Source organism: Pongo pygmaeus, chromosome 3, assembly GCF_028885625.2.
Source record: "Pongo pygmaeus isolate AG05252 chromosome 3, NHGRI_mPonPyg2-v2.0_pri, whole genome shotgun sequence".
In the NCBI taxonomy this organism is placed as follows: Eukaryota; Metazoa; Chordata; class Mammalia; order Primates; family Hominidae; genus Pongo; species Pongo pygmaeus.
Window position 1 is genome coordinate 101,335,147 of NC_072376.2, and position 23,477 is coordinate 101,358,623.

At 38.6% G+C, this 23,477-nt stretch overlaps 1 protein-coding gene across 20 annotated transcripts in view; it reads right to left on the reverse strand.

Annotated features, from left to right (window-relative positions):
* Positions 1-23,477, reverse strand: part of FAM13A (family with sequence similarity 13 member A) — a 389,756-nt gene that overhangs the window by 174,604 nt on the left and 191,675 nt on the right. Inside the window, exon 6 of one of the 20 annotated variants that reach the window (XM_063663902.1) lies at positions 4,181-4,264. The exons of the other annotated variants lie outside the window; for them this stretch is intronic. Coding sequence (XP_063519972.1) covers positions 4,181-4,264 — 84 coding nt within the window. The remainder of the gene's footprint in view (positions 1-4,180; positions 4,265-23,477) is intronic. 20 annotated transcript variants of the gene reach the window in all.

The window sequence follows — 23,477 nt, forward strand, 5'->3', positions numbered from 1 at the left end:
AGGGGGATATCACCAGTGACCCCACAGAAATACAACCAACCAGAGAATACTATATAACAACAGAGAATATTATAAACACCACTATGCACATAAACTAGAAAATCTAGAAGAAATGTTTAAAATCCTAGACACATACACCCTCCCAAGACTGAAACAGGATGAAATTGAATCTCTGAATAGACCAATAATGAGTTCTGAAATTGAGGCAGTAAGAAAATAGCCTACAACCAAAAACAGCCCAGGACCAGAAAGATTCGCAGCTGAATTCTACCAGAGTTACAAAGAAGAGGTGGTACCATTTCTATTGAAACTACTCCAAAAAATTGAAAAGGAGGGACTCCTCCCTAACTCGTATGAGGCCAGCATCATCCTGATACCAAAACCTGGCAGAGATACAACAAAAAAAGAAAACTTCAGGCCAATATCCCTGATGAACATTGATGCAAAAGTTGTCAATAAAACACTGGCAAACCAAATCCAGCAACACATCAAAAAGTATATGCACCATGATCAAGTCAGCTTCATCCCTGGGATGCAAGGTTGGTTCAACATGTGCAAATCAGTAAATGTGATTCATCACATAAACAGTACTAAAGAAAAAAAAAACACTTGATTATCTCAATAGATGCAGAAGGGGCCTTTGATAAAATTCAACATACTTCATGTTAAAAACTTTGAATAAACTAGGTATTGAAGGAATATACCTCAAAATAATAAGAGCCATGTATGACAAACCCACAGCCAATATCATACTGAATGAGCAAAAGCTGGAAGCATTGCCCTTGAAAACTGACACAAGACAAGGATGCCCTCTCTCACCACTCCTATTCAACATAATATCAGAAGTTCTGGTCAGGGCAATCTGGCAAGAGAAAGAAATAAACGGTATTCAAATAGGAAGAGAGAAAGTCAAACTATCCCTGTTTGCATATGACATGATCCTATATCCAGAAAACCCCATTATTTCACACAAAAAGCTTCTTAAGCTGATAAGCAACTTCAGCAAAGTCTCAGGATACAAAAGAAATGTGCAAAAATCATAGCATTCCTACTCACCAACAGAGCCAAATAATGAATGAACTCCCATTCACAATTGCTACAAAAAGAATAAAATACCTAGGAATACAGCTAACAAGGGAAGTGAAGGACCTCTTCAAGGAGAACTACAAACCACTGCTCAAAGAAATCAGAGAGGACACAAACAAATATAAAAACATCCCATGCTCACGGATAGGAAGAATCAGTATCATGAAAATACTCAGACTGCTCAAAGTAGTTTATAGATTCAATGCTATTCCCACTAAACTATCATTGATGTTCTTCAGAGAATTAGAAAACAACTATTGTAAAATTGATATGGAACCAAACATACAAGACAAGCCTAAGCAAAAAGAACAAAGCTGGAGGTATCATGCTACCTGACTTCAAACTATAGTACAAGGCTACAGTAACCAAAACAGCATGGTACTGGTACAAAAACAACATAGTACTGGTACAAAAACAGACACATAGACCCATGGAACAGAATAGAGAAGTTAGAAATAAGACCGAACACCTACAATTATCTCATCTATGACAAAACTGACAAAAGCAAACTATGGGAAAATGATTCTCTAATAAATGGTGCTGAGAGAACAGGCTAGCCATATGCCAAATATTGAAACTGGGCCCCTTCCTTACACCTTATACAAAAATTAACTCAAAATGGATTGAAGACTTCTAGGATTTTTAGAGTTTTGGGTTTTACATTTGTTGTAAACACTTTACAAGAAAATCTAGGCAATACCATTCAGGACATAAGCATGGGCAAAGATTTTACGATGAAAACGCCAAAAGCAATTGCAACATAAGCAAAAATTGACAAATGGGATCTAATTAAACTAAAGAGCCTTTGCACAGCAAAAGAAACTGTCACTATAGTGAACACACAACCTACAGAATGGGAGAAAATGTTTGTAACTTATCCATCTGACAAAGGTCTAACATCAAGTCTACAAGGAACTTAAAACACATTTATAAGAAAAAAAATCCTATTAAAAAGTGAGCAAAGAACATGAACAGGCACTTCTCAAAAGAAGACATTTATGTGGCCAACAATCAGGAAAATAAACTCAACATCACTGATCATTAGACACATGCAAATCAAAACCACAATGAGATACCATCTCATGCCAGTCAGAATGGCTATTATTAAAAAGTCAAGAAAGAACAGATGCTGATGAGGTTGCAGAGAAAAAGAAATGCTTTTACACTGTTGGTGGAAGTGTAAATTAGTTCAACCATTGTGGCAGAGAGTATGGTGATTCCTCAAAGATCTAGAACCAGGAGACCACATGGACACCAGGAGGGGAATAACACACACTGGGACCTGTCAGTGGGGCAGCTTAGGGTGAGGGAATAAGCAAGAATACCTAATGGCTGCTGGGCTTAATATCTAGGTGATGGTAGGAGATCTATGCAGCAAACCACCATGTCACACATTTACCTATGTAACAAGTCTGTACATCCTGCACCTGTACCTCTGAACCTAAAATCAAAGTTGAAGAAAAAAAAGAAATTTTTCTTTTCACTGGCGAAACAATTATGTGCATTTTGATTTTTTCTTACTAAGGGAAACAAAATTTTACACATTAATGCCTTTATGCTATCATATCTATAATAGTTCTTATTTTTTCTTGTTAAAATCTATGTAAATACTTTCCATTGATTATGTGTTCCTCATAATTATGAAACATCAATAAAGTGATTTTTATTTTAAAAAATTACAGCTGAACATTTTACTTTACGCCCAGAAGTGAAAATGCATCTCATGCATTTATATTATGCTTAGAGGTGCCCTAGGAAGATCTATTGCCCTTGACTATTTCCTATGTTGGAGGCTAGAAAAAATTTTATGTATGTATGTATGTGTGTATGTATGTATGCATGTATGTATGAATGAGATGGAGTCTCATTCTTGTTTCCCAGGCTGGAGTGCAAAGGCATGGTCTCAACTCGCTGCAACCTCTGCCTCTGAGGTTCAAGCAGTTCTTTCTGCCTCAGCCTCCCAATTAGCTGGGATTACAGGAGCCCGCCACCCAATCCTGGCTAATTTTTTTTGTATTTTTAGTACAGACGGGGTTTCAACATGTTGGCCAGGCTGGTCCTTTTTCTTTCTTTCTTAACAGTGAACGTTTTGGCATTTTACTTTTTATATATTTCTTTTCAAAATTTTTTATTTTACGTTTGGGAGTACATGTGAAGGTTACATAGGTAAACATGCGTCACAAGGGTTTGTTGTACATATTATCACATCCCAGGTATTAAGCCCAGTACCCGATACTTATCTTTTCTGTTCCTCTTCCTCCTTCCACCCTCCACCCTCGAGGAGGTCCCAGTGTCTGTTGTTCCCTTCTTTGTGTTCACAAGTTCTTATCATTTAGCTCCTATTTATAAGTGAGAACATGTGGTATTTGGTTTTCTATTCCTGCGTTAGTTTACCAAGCATGATAGCCTCCAGCTCCATCAATGTTCCTGCAAAAGGCATGGTCTCATAGAAACAATTGTTATTGAACAGAAGTAAAACCATCTACTAAAAATTATCACTATCTGTTCAGTAATAGGAGTGTCCAAAGAATTTTTGGCTGAATACAAGCATGGATTAAAGGTACTACACAAAAAGTGCTTTTATACCACCAGATCCTCCCACAACACTCCCTCATGCCTACTTCCCTGCAAAAACAAACAAATAAAAAACCAAAAGGGCTGAAGCAAATGCAAGCAACAGAACATGGAAACAGGAGAGCATAAAGAAACATGCTGGCCAGGCGTGGTGGCTCACGCCTGTAATCCCAGCACTTTGGGAGGCCGAGACAAGCAGATCACCTGAGGTCAGGAGTTTGAGACCAGCCTGGCCAATATGGCAAAACCCCCTCTCTACTAAAAATACAAAAATTAGCTGGGCATGGTGGTGTGCACCTGTAGTCCGAGCTACCCCGGAGACTGATGCAGGAGAACTGCCTGAACCTGGGAGGCGGAGGTTGCAGTGAGCCGAGATTGCGCCACTGCACTCCAGCCTGGACGATAAAGCAAGACTCTGTCTCAAAACAAACAAACAAACAAACAAAAACAAACAACAACAAAAACCAAAGAACCATGCTAAAGATTTCACATGGTGGCCTACAGAGAAAACATAGTTGACCTTGGTTTTTGGAGGTGGTTTTGGCATGTCTCTTTCTAAGCCTCTTGTTAAAAGGATGGACGGGGAGTTCTTATAAGAGGCCTCCTACAAAAGAAGTATAAAGGAACATTAGAGATTAAAGAACACTGACCCTAATAAAAAATTACAAAGTAGTGAAAAACAATTTTTAAGAGAGAGCATTTCTGGATTGAGTTGTTCACATCAGAAGCTGGTGAAATTGTAGTACGGAGTCAAAACTTTTCCTCTTACTTGTCATATACAACAATAAAGTAAGATAAGATGGTGATGGAGTAGGTGAGAGATATACAGTACATATATTCAGAGATGATCATTAAAAATCGTATCTGCACTATTATGTCATTTTATCACATACATATCCACTATAGACAGCTTGCTCTTCTTTTGAGAAGTGAATAGTTAAATCTCCAAAATATCAACCAACAAACTTAAAGTCGCCAACATTCCCCACATTTTACAGATGGATTCTGACTCTTTACATACTTGATCTTAAACAATTTCCTTCAGATAATTTACCAAACCACTATTAAATGGTGATAGTTTTGTATTAACACCCTTTGGAAGAATATATGGTATCTGTTTCCAGAATTATTAAACCTCCAAGTCCTTGGTTCACACCAAAACAACATTTGCCAAAATAATGGCAGAAATTACAAGGAGGCAGCTGAGGCAGAGCTGTATAGATTTATTATTTATTCATACATGATGAACAGAAATGACAGTAATCTTGTTTGTTTTGTTGTTTCAATAATGCAAAGCCTCACTTCCGAATAGCCATTAACTTGGATAAGCTTTCCATAGATGATTCCATCTCCAAATTAAGATAGGAAAATAATACATAAAAGGAAAATTATAGGCAACAAGAAGGCTAAGGAGAAAGTCAGTTAGATTTTTTTCACTTATTCCATAATCCTCCATATCCCATTTCTTTCCCAACACTCCTGCCATTCAATCATCTAAATCATACATTTTTTTAAAGTTTAGTTTATGGCTAATTTGTTATAATCTTTTAAACATAATTTTAGTCTACATACTTCAGAATATTACTAAAATTTGCTAGACTTATATTCATTTATTTCTAAAGGGAACAATATATTATTAGGATAAAATGTCCCTAAAGAAAGTGACAACACTACTTATTATTAATAAAGATTGAATCTTATGATGTATTGGGCACTGCTAAAGACTCTGCATTTATAATGCCGTTTTTATGCCCAATAGCCCTATGAGCTAGTAACTATTATCATCATCTCCCCTTTAAGGCTAACACGATGCAGGCTTACAGAAGTTAAGTAAACTTGCCCAAGGTCACACAGGACTCAAAGATTGTTCTGTAAAACATTAGGGCCTGAGTTCTTAATACCTTTATATATTACTCATCTTCGATATACTATACTTGGCATCTTAAACCACTAAGTTGTGGAGCCATAGCATTTTAAAGCCAAAAGAGTTTTGCAAAGGTCAACTAGTCGGCCTCCCTGATTTTACAGATGAGGGACTTGGATTCTAAGGTGATGTGTCCAAGATCACATAGACAGTGGCAAAGCTGAGACTCATGTCTGGACCACAAAGCAGTACACAGCACATGTTCTCAGGTTTGTGCTAGGGACAAACATTCCCAGATGCATAGGGGATTGGAAGCCTCTTCTAAGCTGGGGAGTAGCTGCAGGTACTGCCAACACTCTCAGCTGCCTGTGGCCTCACGTAGCCATTATGTAAGCACCAAAGGGTACATTTCAGAGATCCCTAAATAAGTGTGCATTCCGGTCTTAACCCTTTCCCACTAGTTACAGCACCTGCTGGTGGTAAGCTGCTTTCTGGAAATAGTGAATGAACCCATTCCCGCTTCTGACTCACTGTGAGAGGGATAAACTATATCCAGCATGACATTTAGGAGAGCCAACTGCATAATACATTGCGTAATTTGACTATGCTTGGATAACACAATTATGCTTTATGCTTGTACCCGTTTTTTAAACTACTGGTATGTAAATGCTAGAATATGATGAAAAGAAACAAGGCTGACTATTAAGGGAAATTAGTAGAAATGTCTGATTTTTGTCTATGACTGTCTGAGTGTTTACAAATGCCTATAATTCTTTCTTCCTTATGCATAAAACAGAAGTGACAGTATTTCTTTATTCTATTTTCCAGCCCTGTCTCTGTGAATTAATGGGCACAAGGCTGACAGTCAACTTTTCCCTATAAGACTCTGAAAGCATTTTTTCTAAACTTCTATTTGCAAATGTAACCTACATGAATTATATTTACTTTTTGTTTTATTACTTTAAACTTAGACAATACAGACAAAGTAAAGTTTAGCAGTCTGAGAATGAACTGGCAGATAAGAGATCTAGCTCAAGGAAGAAGTAGTATTTATTGATGAAAAGACAAGCCAGCACCCGTTCAGTGTTGCGTTCCCAGTGCCCCATCACAATGGTACTGAAACAGCAGCTCCCACCCTTGCAGCAAGCAGCGAGCAAGGGGGCTGCAGAGCCACAGGACACAGGTAACACCTTCCTGTAAGGCCCTTGGTACTTAGATATCTGGAGAAAAGTTAAATAATTCAACTAGTAACCTAAGCAAATAACTGGTGATAACTTAATGTGTTCTTTTAAAACATATATTATGCAGTTAAGTATGAAATATTAAGATAAAACATTTTATAAACCTTTATAAAGCCATTTATATTTGTACATACGTATCTGAGAAAGTTGAAAATTTATGTCCACAGCAAAAACATAAACACAAATGCAAATAGTAGAATTATTCATAATAGCCTAAAAGTGGTGACAATCCAAATGCCCACTAATTGATGAATGGATAAACAAGACATGGTATAGTCACATAATAGAATATTCTTCAGCTATAAAAAGGAATAAAGTACTGACACCTGCTACAACATGAATGAACCTTGAAAACATGCTAAGTGAAAGAATACAGACACAAAAGGATATATATTGTGCGATTCCAGTTATATGAAATGTCCAGAATAGGCAAATACTTAGTGACAGAAAGTAGACTGGTTCTTGCCAGGGGTTGGGAGGAGTGGGGAATGTGGAGTGACTGCTAATGGGTCTGATGTACATGAGGTTTTTTGTTTTTTGTTTTTTTTTTTTTTTGAGATGGAGTCTTGCTCTGTTGCCAGGCTGGAGTGTAGTGGCGTGATCCTGGCTCACTGCAACCTCTGCCTCCCAGGTTCAAGCAATTCTCCTGTCTCAGCCTCTGGAGTAGCTGGGACTACAGGTGTGTGCCACCATGCCCAGCTAATTTTTGTATTTTAAGTAGAGATGGGGTTTCTCCATGTTGACCAGGATGGTCTCTATCTCTTGACCTTGTGATCCACCCACCTCAGCCTCCCAAAGTGCTGGGATTACAGGAGTGAGCCACCGTGCCCGGCTGAGGTTTCCTTTTAGGGTGATAAAAATATTCTGGAATTAGGTAATGGTGATGATTGCACAGTTTTGTGAACACACACAAAGCCATAGATTGTATACTTTATAAGAGTGAATTTCAATGGTATGTGAATTATATCTAAATTTTTTACAAAGCCATGTAAAGAACGTTCCCACATTCTCAAGGCAAAAGAGACCTTGGGTTTGTGTTCAAACTCTTCCTTTAGAAGAACTTTTTGGAAAAAGTTTGGAGGGTGATGTTGTGTCTCTAAGTGTTAAACTGTATGTAGGCATGAAAATTTATTCAACAAATATCAACTGAATCTTATTACTAGTTGGAATGGGTGGTATTCCAATGCTGGGCACTGGAGAATGAAGTGTCAAACTGGACATTAATAGATCACATAGGGTATATTTATATTTATTTTAAACATTTGGTCTACTTACATGAGACTTTTGACTGAACCGATTGCTCACTTTAACGACCTTTGCACAACACCTACTTGCTTAAACCAGCTGTGTGATGGTATCATGAGAACACCAGTTAAAAATACAATAAGGAAGGAAAAAAATAACCTTGTTTATCATGGCTTCTTTTGCCTTACTATTCAACTACTAATGACATTTAAAAATAGGAAAGCACTCACTGTCCCCTCAGCCTTGCACACTACTTCCACAGCTCTTTTAAGGTTTGGTTGCTTGTTTCATTCAGGTCTTTGCTCAATTTCACTGGAGCAGGTTCTCTTCCCAGGATGCCACCTGGGAAGGGATATTAATCACTACCTCTCTCCTCTTCCACTTGTTGCTCTCTATCCCCTACCCTATTTTATGTTTCTCCATAGCCCTTAGAAATATCCGACCTTAAACTTACTGGTTTTAATTCTTTTTTTTTTTTTTTTTTTTTTGAGATGGAGTCTCGCTCTGTCACCAGGTTGAAGTGCAGTGGTGCCATCTCAGCTCACTGCAACTTCTGCCTCCTGGGTTCAAGCGATTCTCCTGCCTCAGCCTCCTGAGTAGCTGGGACTACAGGCACGTATCACCATGCCCAGCTAATTTTTGTATTTTTAGTAGAGATGGGGTTTCACCATGTTGGCCAGGATGGTCTCGATCTCTTGACCTCGTGATCTGCCTGACTCAGCTTCCCAAAGTGCTGGGATTACAGGCGTGAGCCACCACGCCCAGCTGCTTTTAATTCTTTATTGTCCATCTCACCCTACTCTATGAGAGGACTTGGTCAGTCTTCTTCATAAATACATTATATCCACAGAGCCTACAACTAGGTTTGGCACATAGTAGGAGCTCAATTGTTGAGTGACTGAGTAAACCGATTGAATAAAATCCCCTTCCAAACCACTTGTGCATTCCTTCTGCTTTTAGTCCCTTCTTAATTCCCTTCTTAAATTCCCTTTATGATCCTTCGTTCTCTTGCTAATACCCTTAATTTCCTTCCTCCGGCCTCCAATCATTGCATTCACCTCACAAAAGTACAATGTTGGATGAATCCAGCTATATGCCTTCTCTGTGCTGGGAACGGAGCAGCTCAAAGTGGCTGGAAAAAATTACAGAATTGGTTGATTGGTTTCACATTAAATTTATGACCAAAAACTTTAGATGGGCCCTCTACCTCATGTACAGCAATTCTGCTATACTTCTTGCGTAACTTGATTTTCCACTTTCCAAGATGATATTTCTTGTCTTTCCCTCTCTTCTCAAACCCCTTTCTTTCCATTCTTGCTTAATACCTCTTTGGAAAAACAGAAACATCAGAGCAGAAGCTACTCATTGCCACACCATCAAATCTGCAAACCTAGCTGAAATCATTCGATCCTCTCTGCCTTCCCTGTTGTTGCAAGGAGAGATAAGACTGGTTGTATCAAAGAGCAATTCCCTCCACATGCACAGTGGATCTCATCTCTTCTCACCTCCCCAAAGGCTGCTCCTTCAATGGTCTCCTGTCACTCCCTTCCCCACTATGACCATTCCCATCAATCACAAGCATGCTCTGCAGTCATATCTTCTCGTTTTTGTTTGTTTATTTTTAAAAGATACTTCCTTAATCCTACATCTCCCATTAGCTATGGTCCTACTTGCTTCCCTTCATAGCAAATTCCTTTAAAACGGCCATCTTCACTCACTTTCTCTACTTCCTCACCTCCAATTCATTCTTCAATGCCCTAAGATGTGGTCTTTGTCTCACTATTTCACAGAATCTGCCAAAACAGTCACAGCTCAGCCTCCGTCTTACTCTTGTTCTTAGTAACATTTAAAGAAGGTGACTATTCTTGAATTACTCTCTTCTCTTAGCTTCCATGACATCACTGGTAGGTGGCTTTTGATGGTTAAATTTAGGTGTCAACTTGACTAAATGAAGAGATGTCCAAAGAGTTGGCAAAACATTATTTCTGGATATGTCTGTGAGGGTGTTCTGGAAGAGGCCGGCATTTGAATTAATGGGCTGAGTAAGGAAGATCCACCCTCACCAAATGTCGCAGGCACCATCCAATTGGCTGAGGACATACATAGAACAGAAAGGCAGAGGAAAGGTGAATTTGCTCTCTCTCCTAGAGCTGGGGCACCCATCTTCCCCTGCTCTTGGACATTAAAACTCCAGGTTCTGCAGCCTTTGGACTCTGGACTTGCACCATCAGCCTCCCAGCCTCTCAAGCTTTTGGACTTAGACTGAGCCATGCGACCAGCTTCCCTGGTTCACCAGAGCTTGCAAACAGCATATTATAGAGCTCTTCAGCCTCCAAAATCATGTGAGTCAAACCCCATAACAAATCACCTCTCTCTTTACACACATACACACACACATACACACACACACACACACCTCCTATTGGTTTTGTTTCTCTGGAAAACCTTGAACAATATACAGGGGGAAAACATTTTCCTACTCACCCAGACCAACTCCATACAGTTGGCTGCTGCGCTCCTCCTCTAGACAACAAAGTTACAGTTACATATCTATTGGTTATTGGTTTATTTTCTGAATCCTCTACTAAAGAGAAGTCTAAGCCTGGGCAACCTAGTGAGACTCTGTCTCTGCAAAAACAATAAAGTAAAATTAGGCAGGCATGGTGGCACATTCCTGTAGTCCTAGATACTCAGGAGACTGAGGCAGGAGGATCCATTGAGCCCAAGAGGTCCAGCCTGCAGTGAGCTGTGATCACACCACTGCACTCCAGCCAGGGTGACAGAGCAAGACAGAAGAAAGAAGAAGAAAGAAGGAAGAAGAGGAGGAGGAGGAAGAAGAAGAAGAAGAAGAAGTAGTAGAAGTAGTAGTAGTAGAGGAAAGAGGGAAGAAGAGGAAGAAGAAGAAGAGGAGGAGGAGGAAGAAGAGGAAGAGGAAGAAGAAGAGGAGGAAGAGGAAGAAGAGGAAGAAGAAGAAGGAGGAGGAGGAAGAAGAGGAAGAGGAAGAAGAAGAGGAGGAAGAGGAAGAAGAGCAGGAGGAAGAAGAAGAAGAGGAAGAGGAGGAGGAAGAAGAGAGGAGGAGGAGGAGGAAGAAGAAAGAAGAAAGAAGAAGAAGGCGGCAAATAATATGTCTCCTTTTACTACTGTGATCACAATTCCATAGAGAAGTGCCTGGTATAGCAGGAACTCAATAAATGTGTGTTGAATAAATGAATGAAGGAAGTCGGAGTGACTCAAGAGCTGATACAGAGAAGTCTTCTTTTCTCAAATGATATGAAATCATTTACCTTCATGGCTTTTAAATACAACCAATATATAATGTTGCCCAAATTTGTGTCTCTGTCTCTAATGTTTCTCCTGAGCTCACATTACTTACATCTAACTGCCTAACTGGCAACTCTACACTTAGTATGTTCAAACTTGAGCTTATAAATTATCAGCAAAAAAATTCTGTCAGTCTGAGGTTGCAGTGAGCTGAGACCATGCCATTGCACTCCAGCCTGGATGACAGGGCGAGACTCCATCTCAAAAAAAAAAAGAAAAAAAAACTGTCAGTCTTTGAGTCTTCCTTAGATTAGCAAATGTCACCTAGTTGCTCAGGACAGTCTTAGGAATCTACCTTGATTCCTCCCTTTCCCATACCTCTTGCATTCAACCCGCCAAGTGCAGTCAGTACTATCTCCAAAATAAACTGAAATCGGTCTACTCTTCCCTATGTGCATAGTCACCCCAATCATAACCATCATTGTTCACCTAAATTATTTCAAACATCTTGCCTTCTACAAGCGTTGTACATGTAAATCAGACGATGTCACTTCTCCACCCTAAATCTTCCAATGATATATCATTATTCCTACAATAAAATCCAAATTCCTTACCATGACCTACACAGTCCCAATGATCTAGCTCTTGCCTATGTCTCTAATCTCATACCATTTGCCCTCTCCTCGTTATGCCCCAGCCACCACGGCCTTCTTTTCTGTCCTTCAAATACCCCGAGTCCCTTCCAGACTTCCAGCATTTGCCCTTCTTATTCCTTCTCCCTGGAATGCTTTTCCACACTGCTCTAGCATAGCTGTGTATTCATTCTTATCTTTCAGTTCCCATGTCACCTCCTCAGAGAGGCCATCTTTAACAACTTTATCTAAAGTGGCTCCTCTAACTATGCTCTTTTCTTCTTAACAGGCTTCATCTTCAACCACAGTACTTACTTTAATTTGTTATTGATTGTCTACCACTCCAAGAAGTCTTTAGGGCTCATGAGAGGTAAAGATATTTGATCAGTGTATTCTAGTATTCAGTGTATATTTAATAAATATTTTTTGAATGAACAAATAAAACTGTCAACTTCTACATTTCCCTTCCTTTTAGTATTAATTCCCAACCATTAGAGAATTTTGGTGGACTCTGTGATATTAGGAACAAGATAATAACACATTTTCCTATTTCTGATGGATGAGGATAGATATAAAAGAAGCTACATTATGACAGGGAGGAACTGCATTTGGTGTGCTGGGGTCAAACTCACAACAGTTGATTTGGTCAGATTTGGTGATCTGGAGAGCAGAAGACAGAGAGCAATACTGATAGGATTACAAACTGAAGTAGCAAAGGTCCATGGCTGAGGCCTCTTATAGGAAAGCACATGTAGAATAGTGCTACTTTGCATATAACCAGGGTCCAATACATATGACCGGCAGATTACAGACCACTCTTTACAACCCCATAGAAGTCTCTTCTGAAATTCATCTGTATCTCAAAATGAATCTCAATTTGATTGACTGAAAAAAGCAGATTTTCTTAAAACTCAAAAGAAATATAATGTTATCTTTACATTAATGAAAGGAATAAACTGAATTTTAAAATAGCACTTTCTAGATCTTCACTATATATTTTTGGAAAAACTCTGTAATTTTCTGGCTTGGCCCAGGGAAGTAGAAATGGGAGGATGGGAAGTAGTGAAATTCTACATAGAATTTCGAACTAATTATAATTACTTTATGAACTGCAACAATAATATTCACAGGTAGAACCTTATGAATTATATACCTTAAGAAACACATTATAATTTTAATTGTGTTTAAGTCTATTAAAAATTGCCCTACAGAAAATGGCAACCAGTCATTTCCATGTAAAGAAAGAAATGAAAATGAATTGCAGCAGGGGTGGTCAAATTTTATTGGTCAAGCTTTATTGTCAAGTGCTATGGTTTGAGTATTTGTCCTCTCCAAAAGTCATGTTGAAATTTAAGCCCCAAAGTGGCAGTGTTGAGAGGGCCTTTAAGCAGTGATTGGGTTTTAAGAACTCTGCCCTCACGAATAGATTAATTCATTTGTGGATTAATAAATTAATGGGTTAATGAATTAATGGGTTATTATGGGAGCAAGATTAATGGCTTTTGTGTCCTCTCTTGCCATGTGACCTCTGCACATGCCAGCTCCCCTTCCCCTTTCCACCATGAGTGGAAGCAGCCTGAAGCCCTCGCCAGAAGCAGATGCTGGTGCTATGCTTCTTGTACAGCCTGCAGAACTGTGAGCCAAAGAAACCTCTTATCTTTATAAATTAAAAAGAAGAAGAGGAAGAGAGATTTGAACTAGCACACTTAGCCCCCTAACTATGTGATGCCCTGTACCACCTAGAGCAAGAAGGCCCTCACCAGATATAGCACCTTGAGCTTGGACTTCTCAGTCTCCAAAACTATAAAGAATAAATTACTTTTCTTTATAAATTATTCCATTTCAGATATTCTGTTACATGCAAGGGAAGATGGACAAAGACATCAAGCATCATTAAGCTCTAAAGTTTGGACTCTCAGTCTCAATATTATTATAATCCAATATAGAGTTTTCCTTCAGCTCCTATATCACCTCTTTGGAGACGCTCCATCTAACAACTTCATCAAAAAAAGCTTTCTCTAGTTATGTTTTTCAACCTGCTTTACTTCTGCTACAGTACTTATTGAGTTGAGATTGGTTTAGGTGTCCATGTGTTGCTCTGATCTATTCCTAATATCTGTGCTTTCCTTTGATCATCTAACCCACCATCCTTTCTCATTTAACAGTCTTGACTTAGAGAAGCTCTGCTTTTTATTTATTTGCACAGAGGTTTAAATAATGATCCACTACCATATGCAAGTGTGCAAGAGTGTGACTCAGGGCCTTTGTACTTGCTGTTCCTTCTGCTTAGGATGCTCTTCCTCCAAAAGTTTGTATGGCTTGCTCTACCACGTCATTTAGATCTGTACTCAAATGCTACCTAGCCTAGGGGCCTTCCTTCACTTCTCTACATAAAAAAGCTCCCCAGCTCCCTTCTCTCATATATGGTACCATTAATTTCAAGAGTGTATCATGGTTTAATTTTTTTTTTTTTTGCAGAATCTGTCATCAGATGACATAGTAACTTCCTTAATTGTTTATTGTCTGTGCCCCACCCCACTAAAAGGTAAGCATGAGAGCAGGTATTATTTTTAAAATTCACTGCTATTTTTAAAGCTCATAGAATACCAGCTGGCTAATAGGCATTCAACAAATGCTTGAATAACTGAATAGACTGATGAGTCAAAAACAACCTCTTCTGACTCCTCTACTTCAGTTTATCCTACACATGGATGCCAAATTAATTTTTCCTACTTTATTACTCTTAGTCTGTTTTGTGTTGCTATAAAGGAATACCTGAAGCTGGGTAATTTATAAAGAAAAAAGATTTATTTGGCTCATTCTGGAAAGTTAAGTTTGGGCATCTGCGTATGGTGAGTGCCTCGTGAAGGAAGGCAAAAGGGAGCCAACCTGTGTAGAGATCATATGGCAAGGGGGAGGTGCCAGGCTCTTTTTAATAACCAGCTCTTGCAGAAACTAATACAGTGAGAACTCACTCACTTCCAAGGGAGGGCATTAATCTATTCATGAGGAATCCACCCCCATGACCCAAACACCCCCCATTAGGTCCCACCTCCAATGCTGAGGACCAAGTTTCCACATGAGATTTGGTGGAGACAAACAAACCACATCCAAATCATAGCCAACTCTAATTCAAGTTACTCCTTTCCTGGAAACTTTTAATTACTGCTGCCCATCATCAAATTTAAATTCTTATTCCTGCCATCCAATACCTTTCAACCCACCCTTCTTGTCATATCTACCCTACATGAACATTATAATTGCGGTCACTTGTTTCTTGCGCCAATTACTTACGTGCTTATCCCATTTTCCATCCTTGACCTCAGATGCTTAAAGGACTTTTCAATCTTTTCTCTCTTTATGGTGCTGAAGTAGACAATTAATATTTTTGCATGTCTAATACTCATTCTCCCTTCTTTGGAGGAAGATGTATTTTTAGGAAACCACTCTTCTCCTATTGGATAAAGTGTTTCAATAAAAGTGTATCTCTGATGAACAGTTGCATATGTCTTCCAAGAACTTCCAAATATCAATCAGATACCCATTCACTATAATTTTGACCAGAAATGAGAAGACTCAAAAACTGAGAATAGCTAAAGCCAACTCTCCCAGTGGCAGTCTGTTGAAGACACTGTTCAGCTCTCACACTGCCTGCTGCCCAGAACTTTATAGCTGTCTTAGTTAAGTGTCCTCTGGGAAGTCTGGTTTGTAGAAATTCCTTTCCTTTCCTTTTCTTTTGTCAATTTTACCCAGAGTTGGTTTTTGTTGTTTTCAACTAAAGAAAGTACTTTGAGTTACACAAATACTTATTATAGTGCCTTTTATATTGTGGGCACCCAAGAGAAAATTTTGAATTGAAATAGTGCAGCATCGATGGTAATGATAATCAAATTAATAAACAACACTGGCTATCACTTATATAGTAGTTACTACATGCACGGGTTTCTTCTAAGTGCTTATTACACATTTACTCATTTGATCTTCACAAGGACCCTATGAAATATATGCTTTTACTATCCAAATTTCATATGTAAGGAAAGTGAGGTACAGAGAGTATGAGTAACTTGTCTAAGGTCCTACATTTAGTAAGTGGCAACACTGGAATTTGAAGCCAGGCAATCTGTCTCCAAAACCTGCTCTCACCTGCACAGAATACTGCCTCTCCTGAACAGTCCTTCCTATTTAATGAGATCAGGAAACAATGCAAGTTAGGTAAGTCCCAAAGTAAACTAAAGCAGGGAATCATAACAAATAATCTTTTGTGTACAATCTTTCTTGTACAAGCCACAATCATAATGCATCACCTATATATTGGAGTGAAAATACATGGAGTGAAAATATGAAGCCTTTAATCATTATCAGGTCTTTCCTAAGTATTCAACTAAGCTTTGCGGCAGTGGCAACGCTTTGTGTACACCATATCATTTCCTCATCTTCTCCCTCTGGGCATCAGGAAAACCATTTTCAGTCTCCCTTCCAGTTAGATTGGGAGCCACATGACGAGCCACTTCTAGGTCTGGCCATAAAAATATTCCAAATTATTTTCATCCTCCTCTTTCCCTGATAAGGCAAACTTTGATGGTAGCTGGTCTAAGATGAGGAGGGCTCCTCAACCCACTGTACTGCAAAGTGAATGAGAAATATATTTTGACTGTGTTAAGCCACCAAGGTTTTATAATCTTTTACAGAACCTTCCATTAACTACTCTGACACTATTTTCCCATAAATAGCTATATTGTTGTATTCACACTACATTTGTTTAAATTATATAAGTACCATAAAAAACAATAATTGGCATAAACAGGTTTGGAAACAAACACGATTGACTCCTGGTTAGCATACAGTAAAACTGGTATTGAGCAGGTGTATAAGACAGTCACCTATTAGTCACAAGTATTCAGGGTTTCCATGTACAGCAGTCAGCATGTCTTAAAAAGGAAGGCACAGAATTGATTCACCTGGCAAATTAGGTAGTTGGAAGTCTGTGAAGCAAACTTTTATTGTATGCACTAGAGATGTGAACAATTATTAACGCTCAGAATAGTTACTATGACTTCCTTGAAGGAAATTTGAGTTAACTTTCACTTAGATAAATGTGTTGTAATTTAATAGACGTTTTGAGTAAATATAAAGAACTAGAATAAGTGTTTTAGAAGATACAAGAATGTATGAGTTGATTCACAACTTAAAGAGAAATGCCAATGTATAAGTAAATATGAGATATTGTTCTCACCCTAGAAAAGTTTACAATGCAACATGAGAGGAAAAAAAACCCCAACTTATCCAAGGCAGAATGTTCTAACAGAAGGAGAAAGAAAGTGCCACAAGACAACAAAGGAGATGAGGATTAACTGTACCTGGAGGATGGAGAGGGCTTCACGGAGGGGTGGAATCTGAGATGTCTCAGTTGGACCTGCACCAACTTTAACCAGAAGCAGAACTTGCCATGAGGATTGAGAGCAAGTAGTTTATGCGGGTGGTTCTGCGGTGGAATGGGGGTGATAAGAGAGGGAGGAAGGGAGCCAACAAGAAATGTCACTATTAAGCTCCCACAGTGGTTCTGAAGCTTTAATTTAGGGGAGAGCTCGGGGAACAGTGTAAAACACACACCCCAGAATAATTCCAATCAAGGAGTAAAGCAGCTGGGAATTTACACCCCCACAGTTTTCAGCCATGGGTAAGGCTTACCCCCATCCCTGGAAGGATGTTCATTTCTAGGCACTTCCAGCCCACAGAAGTATAACTTCCATCCTGAGGAGATCAACTGAAGAAAATATCAGAAATTCAGTTTTATAGAAAACATAAGTGATCTTTAAAAACCTCAAATATTCGCTTGCCATTTACTGAGTGCCTCCTATTTGCCAAATATACACAGTATAATGATTTAAAGTAGCAACAGTATAATGATTTAAAGTAGTCAACTTCTTTAAAAAACAGTTCCAAAGTTTTGCCATCTCACTGGAAACAGTTTAAAGGATACACAGCATAATGGCGTCTTCATAAGCAAAAGCAATTTAGTCTGTCTTCTGTTAATTATTCCTTATAATATGAAAGAATGTATTATCTGGCAATGTGTTACATCTAATGATTCATGAGAAGACATGACTTTCTAGTGTTTACCTACAATCGCTCTATAAAACAAAATGTCTGGGGAGAAGAAATTAACAGCAATCTAAATTGTAAATATATGAGTATGATCTAAAAATTGGAGCCATAAAGCATTCCAAACTATGAAGTAACTTTTAATATTACTTTTATTACTTAATGCTTTACACTTCTTGTTAATCTAATTAGTTTCTACTACTAAAAGGTACCTGTTTGAGTAATTCAAGCAAACAACCCTCTACCATGCTATTAAAAATTTAACTTTTATATAATTAGGGGGACAGGTGCATATTTCTTACATGCATATATTACACAGTGGTGAAGTCTGGGCTTTTAGTGTGTGTACACACATCTACACCCACCCACCCACACACACACAATTTTCTTTATCCAATTCTCCCTTGATGGACGCTAAGGTTAATTCTATCTTTGTTATCATGAATAGTGCTATCCCAATCCATAAGACTGGGATGTTTTTCCATTTGCTTGTGTCATCTACAGTTTTTTTCCACTGGTGTTTTTTAGTTCTCCTGATAGAGATCTTTCACCTTCTTGTTTAAATATATTCCTATGTATTTTTTTGTGTGTGTAGCTACTGTAAATGGGATTTCCTTCTTGATTTGGTACTCAGCTAGGTCCTTAATGGTATATAGAAATGCTACTGATTTCTGTACATCAAATTTGTATCTCGAGCCTTTACCAAATCTAAGAGTTTTTTGGTGGAGCCTTTAGGGATTTCTAGATATAAGATTGTATAATCAATGAACAGGGATAATTTGACTTACTCTACTCCAATTTGGATGCCTTTTTTTTTTTAATCTTGCTTGATTGCTCTGGTGAGTCCATCTGGTTCCAGGCTTTTTTTTTTTTTCTCTTGGTAGAATTTTTTTTATTACTGATTCAATTTTTCTACTTATTGTTGGTCTGTTCAGGAGTGCTATTTATTTCTGGTTCAATTTCAGAAAGTTGTATGTTTCTAGGAATTTATCTATTTCCTCTAGGTTTTCTAGTTTGTGAGCCTATAGTTGTTCATAATAGTCTTTGATGATTTTTTTTATTTCTATGGTGTAAGTTGTTATGTTTCCTTTTTCATTTCTGATTGCGTGTTTATCTGGATCTTCTCCCTTCTTTTCTTGGTTAGTCTAGTGAGTGGTCTATCGATTTTGTTTGTCTTTTCGAATAACCAACTTTTCATTTCATTGGTCCTTTGTATTTTTGGGGGATCTCTTATTTAGTTCTATTCTGATCTTTTGTTATTTCCTTTCTTTTGCAAACTTGGGATTTGCTTTGTTCTTGTTTTTCTAGTTCCTTGAGGTGTGAAGTTAGGTTGTTAATTTTTTTAATGTAGGCATTTAATGCCACAAACTTCCCTCTTAGCACTATTTTTGCTGTATCCTGTGTATGGTGTGTTTTCATTTTCATCTGATTCAAAAAATTTAAAATTTCTGTCTTAATTTCTTCATTGACCCAGTGATCATTCAGGAGCATGTTGTTTAATTTCCATGTGTCTGTATAGTTTCTGAAGTTCCTTTTGGTATTAATTTCTAGTTTTTATTCCACTGTGGTCTGAGAAAATACTTGATATCATTTTGATTTTTAAAAATTTATAAAGATTTGTTTTGTGGCCCAACCATGTGGTCTGTCTCAGAGAATGTTCCATGTGCTGATGAGAAGAATGTATATTCCATAGTTATTGGATAGAATGTTCTGCGAATGTCTGCTAAGTCCATTTAGTCAAAAGTCCAACTTAAGTCTAATGTTTCTTTGTTAATTTTCTGTCTCAATGATCTGTCTATTGCTGTCCCTATTATTACTATATTGCTGTCTATTTCTTTATGCCTAGAAATATTTGTTTTGTGACTCTGGGTATTCCAGTGTAGGGTTCCCAGGGTATATCTTGCTGAATTGATCCCTTTATCATTACATAAAACCTTATTTGTCATTTATTACTGTTTTTGATTTAAAGTTTGTTTTATCTGATATAAGTATAGCTACTCCTGCTTGCTTTTGGTTTCTGTTTGCCTGGAATATCTTTTTCTATTATTGAACTTTCAGCCTATGTGTCTTTTTACATGTAAGGTGGGTTTCTTGTTGGCAGCATATAGTTGGATCATGCTTTTGTTTTTTTAATCCAGTCTGCCAATCTGTATCTTTTAAGAGGAACGTTTAATCCATTTACATTCAAGGTTAATATTTATATGTGAGGCTTTGATCCTGTCATATTGTTAATTGTTTTCGAATTGTTTTATAAATTCTTTGTTTCTTTTTCTCTTTTTGTCTTTGTGATTTGATGAAATTATCATGTTGCCATTTGATTCTTCTCTCTTCCTCCTTTCTGTGATTGCTTTGTAAGAACTGTGAGTTTCATATTTCCAGGTGTTTTCATGATAGTGAACATTAACTTTTCATTTCCATTTTTAAGACCCCTTTGGCCATTTCCTGTAGGGCCAGTCTAGTGGTCACAGATTGTCTGAGCATTTGCTTGTCTGATAAAAACTTTAGTTCTCCTTCATCTATGAAGCGTATTCTGGAAGGATATAAAATTCTTGGCTGATAGTTTTTTTTTCTTTCAGCACTTTGAAAGTGCCATCCTATTCTCTTGTGGCCTGTAAGGTTCCTGCTGAAATGTCCGATGTTAGACTGAAGGGGTTTCTTATATTGATAACTAGACTTTTTTCTCTGGCTAATTTGAAAATTCCTTCTTTCACTTTTACTTTAGACATTCTGAATATAATATGCCATGGTGTAGTCTTTTTTGCAATGTATTTTCCTGGAGATTGCTAGGACACCTATATCTGGATGTCTAACTTTCTTGCTAGATTTGCGAAGTTTTCATTTATTTCCTTAAATAGATTTTCTAAACTTTTTTTACCCCTCTTCCCCCTCAGGAATGCCAATAATTTGTAAGTTCAGTCACTTTCTGTAGTTCCATATGTCTTGAAGGCTTTGTTCATCTTTTTTTCCTTTTTTTTTTCTTTTTATCTGACTGGATTATTTCAAAAGACCTGTCTTCAAGTTCTGAGATTCTTTCTCCTACTTGGTCAAGTCTATTATTGGAGCTTTCAAATGTATTCTGTATTTGCTTCAATGCATTTTTTTAATTCCAAAATTTCTGCTTTGTTTTTTGTTTTTGAGACAGGCTCTCTCTCTGTCACTCAGGCTGGAACACAGTGGTGCAAACACAGCTCACTGCAGCCTCAATTTTCTGGTCTCAAGTGATCCTCCCACCTTGGCCTCTTGAGTAGCTGGGACTACAGGTGTGTACCACCATGCCCAGCTAGTTTTTGAATTGTTTTGTAAAGACAGGGTCTTGCCATGTTGCCCAAGCTGGTCTTGAACTCCTAAGCTCAAGTGATCCTCCTGCTTCAGCCTCCCAAAGTGCTGGGATTATACAGGTAAGCCACTGAGCTCATTTTTTTTTTAAGATATCAATCTCCTGGTACATTTCACATTCATATCCTGAACTGATTTTCTGATTTCTTTGTACTGGTTTTCAGAATTATCTTGCATCTCATTGAGCTTCTTTAAAACCAATATTTTGAATTCCTCATCTGGCATTTTGAGGAATTTTGTTTTGATGCGGATCTGTTACTGGACACTTGTTGTGTCCTCTGGTGGTGTCGTATTTCCATGCTTTTTCATGTTTTTTTATGTCCTTCCTTTGATAATTACACATCTGGTATAGTAGTCACTTGTTCCCATTTTTAAAAATTGCTTTTGTGGGGGGGAATTTTGTTCTGAAGATGTAGTTTTCTGGTTGAGTAGCATACTTTGGCTTGGATTTTGGGCGCCTGAGGTAGTATAATCTTTGTATGACACTCAGCAATACACAGGGTCAGTGGCATCTGTGATTTCCTAGGTGGCTTAGAGTAGTTATTAGGTGAGGCTGTGGTGAAGCTTTGCTGGGGACTTGGACATCAACTAAGCCAGTATTTGGGCCCTGGTGGTGGCAGCAATGGAGTAAGTGTCCCTGTTTTTAGGCCCCAGAGCAGCTTACTCTAGCTTGCTCCAGCATTAGTGGGTCCTGGAGGGCTGATTCTTGGGCCTCCTGGTGGCTTTCATAGAAGCTAGTTGTGAGAGTGTTGGGCTACATGTGTGAGTGGGCTCTTAAGGTCCTAGGCAACTGAAGTGGTGTGGGTGATGGCATAGCAGTGGTGGAGCAACCCACTGGCCCCCAAATGGTCTGTGTTAATGTTGCTGAAAGCAACAGTGAGTAGGGCAGCCTATTCTCCAGTCCCACAGCCACCTATAGCAAGGTGATATGTATTGTCCTAAACTTAGGAGAGCTTGCTCTTCCCTGTCCTTCCCATGGCTAGGTGATGAGTGCAGCCATGTTGCCTCAAACTTGGCTTAATGGTGAGGCACAGCCTAGTGTTAAACTCTCAAAATGGTGCCTTGGGCCTGGGACCAGAAAGAGTGGGGTCCCTCTCAGGCAAGAAGCCTGGACAAGAAGCTGTGGGGAGTGCGGTCCACTCACATCTCAGTCTCAACAGCAGCTCACAGCAGGGTGGCAGGGACCCTCCCATGGGTGCATGGGAGTGCCTAGTTTCCCCTCTGTCTCCTTGGAACAATGTGGTGGCAGCAGCTGTATCTGTAGATGATGGGTATCTAGGCTTCTCTCAAAGTGGCATCCAGATGAGGCTGCTCTAGGCTTGGATGCCTGTGGGATTCTGTGTGGGTTCCCTTTCTGGAGTTCCATATGTCAGGGTAAAGGCCCCAGCGGGTTGAGAGCTTTTCCCATATCCAAAACTATAAAAGCCTGTTCCAGAGTGTGGAGCCCTGGGGGTTTCTCTTTCACTGTTTCCCCATGCCCAGGAGCCTCTCCTGGCTCTCAGTCAGTCCCTGGCCATGCAGGCTGCCTCAAACCCTCTCCTTACTTATCTCTGGTGTTTCCCATCTCTTCTCTTGGGAATCCTAGTGTCTTCTCATAGACAATCTGTTCAAAATGTATCTACTTACTATTCTGTGTGAAGGAGACATATACTACTGGGTCTATTCAGCCATCTTGATCTCAACTCTATGATCTGTCATGCTATTTAATCATTGCATTTTAAAAATACATCATTTAACTGTTTTTAACCTCCAAACTCAGAATCTATCTAAAAATTATAACTCACGATCAAAAGAAGGATTTGTTCTGAAGAAAGGAGCAAATGAATTCTAAATAAGTGCTACCTCTGAGTTTCATAAATGCTCAAAATGATAACATAGATTTTGGTGGGTACAAGCTAGTCATTCTCACTACGTAAGTTTACCTACACAAAAGGAGAGATAATCCAATCAGATTACAAAGAAGCAAACAACAAAAAACCAAAAACATCTTTTATTTCCTGTTATAACTCCCCTGCTGCTCAGAAGTTTATAATATTCTTGAGGGGCTACAGAAGAGGTTAGGAATAGTGAAGACATATAGGATTCAGAAGAACAGAGTTCAACTACTTACCTGACACTGACACTAAGTTGCTACAG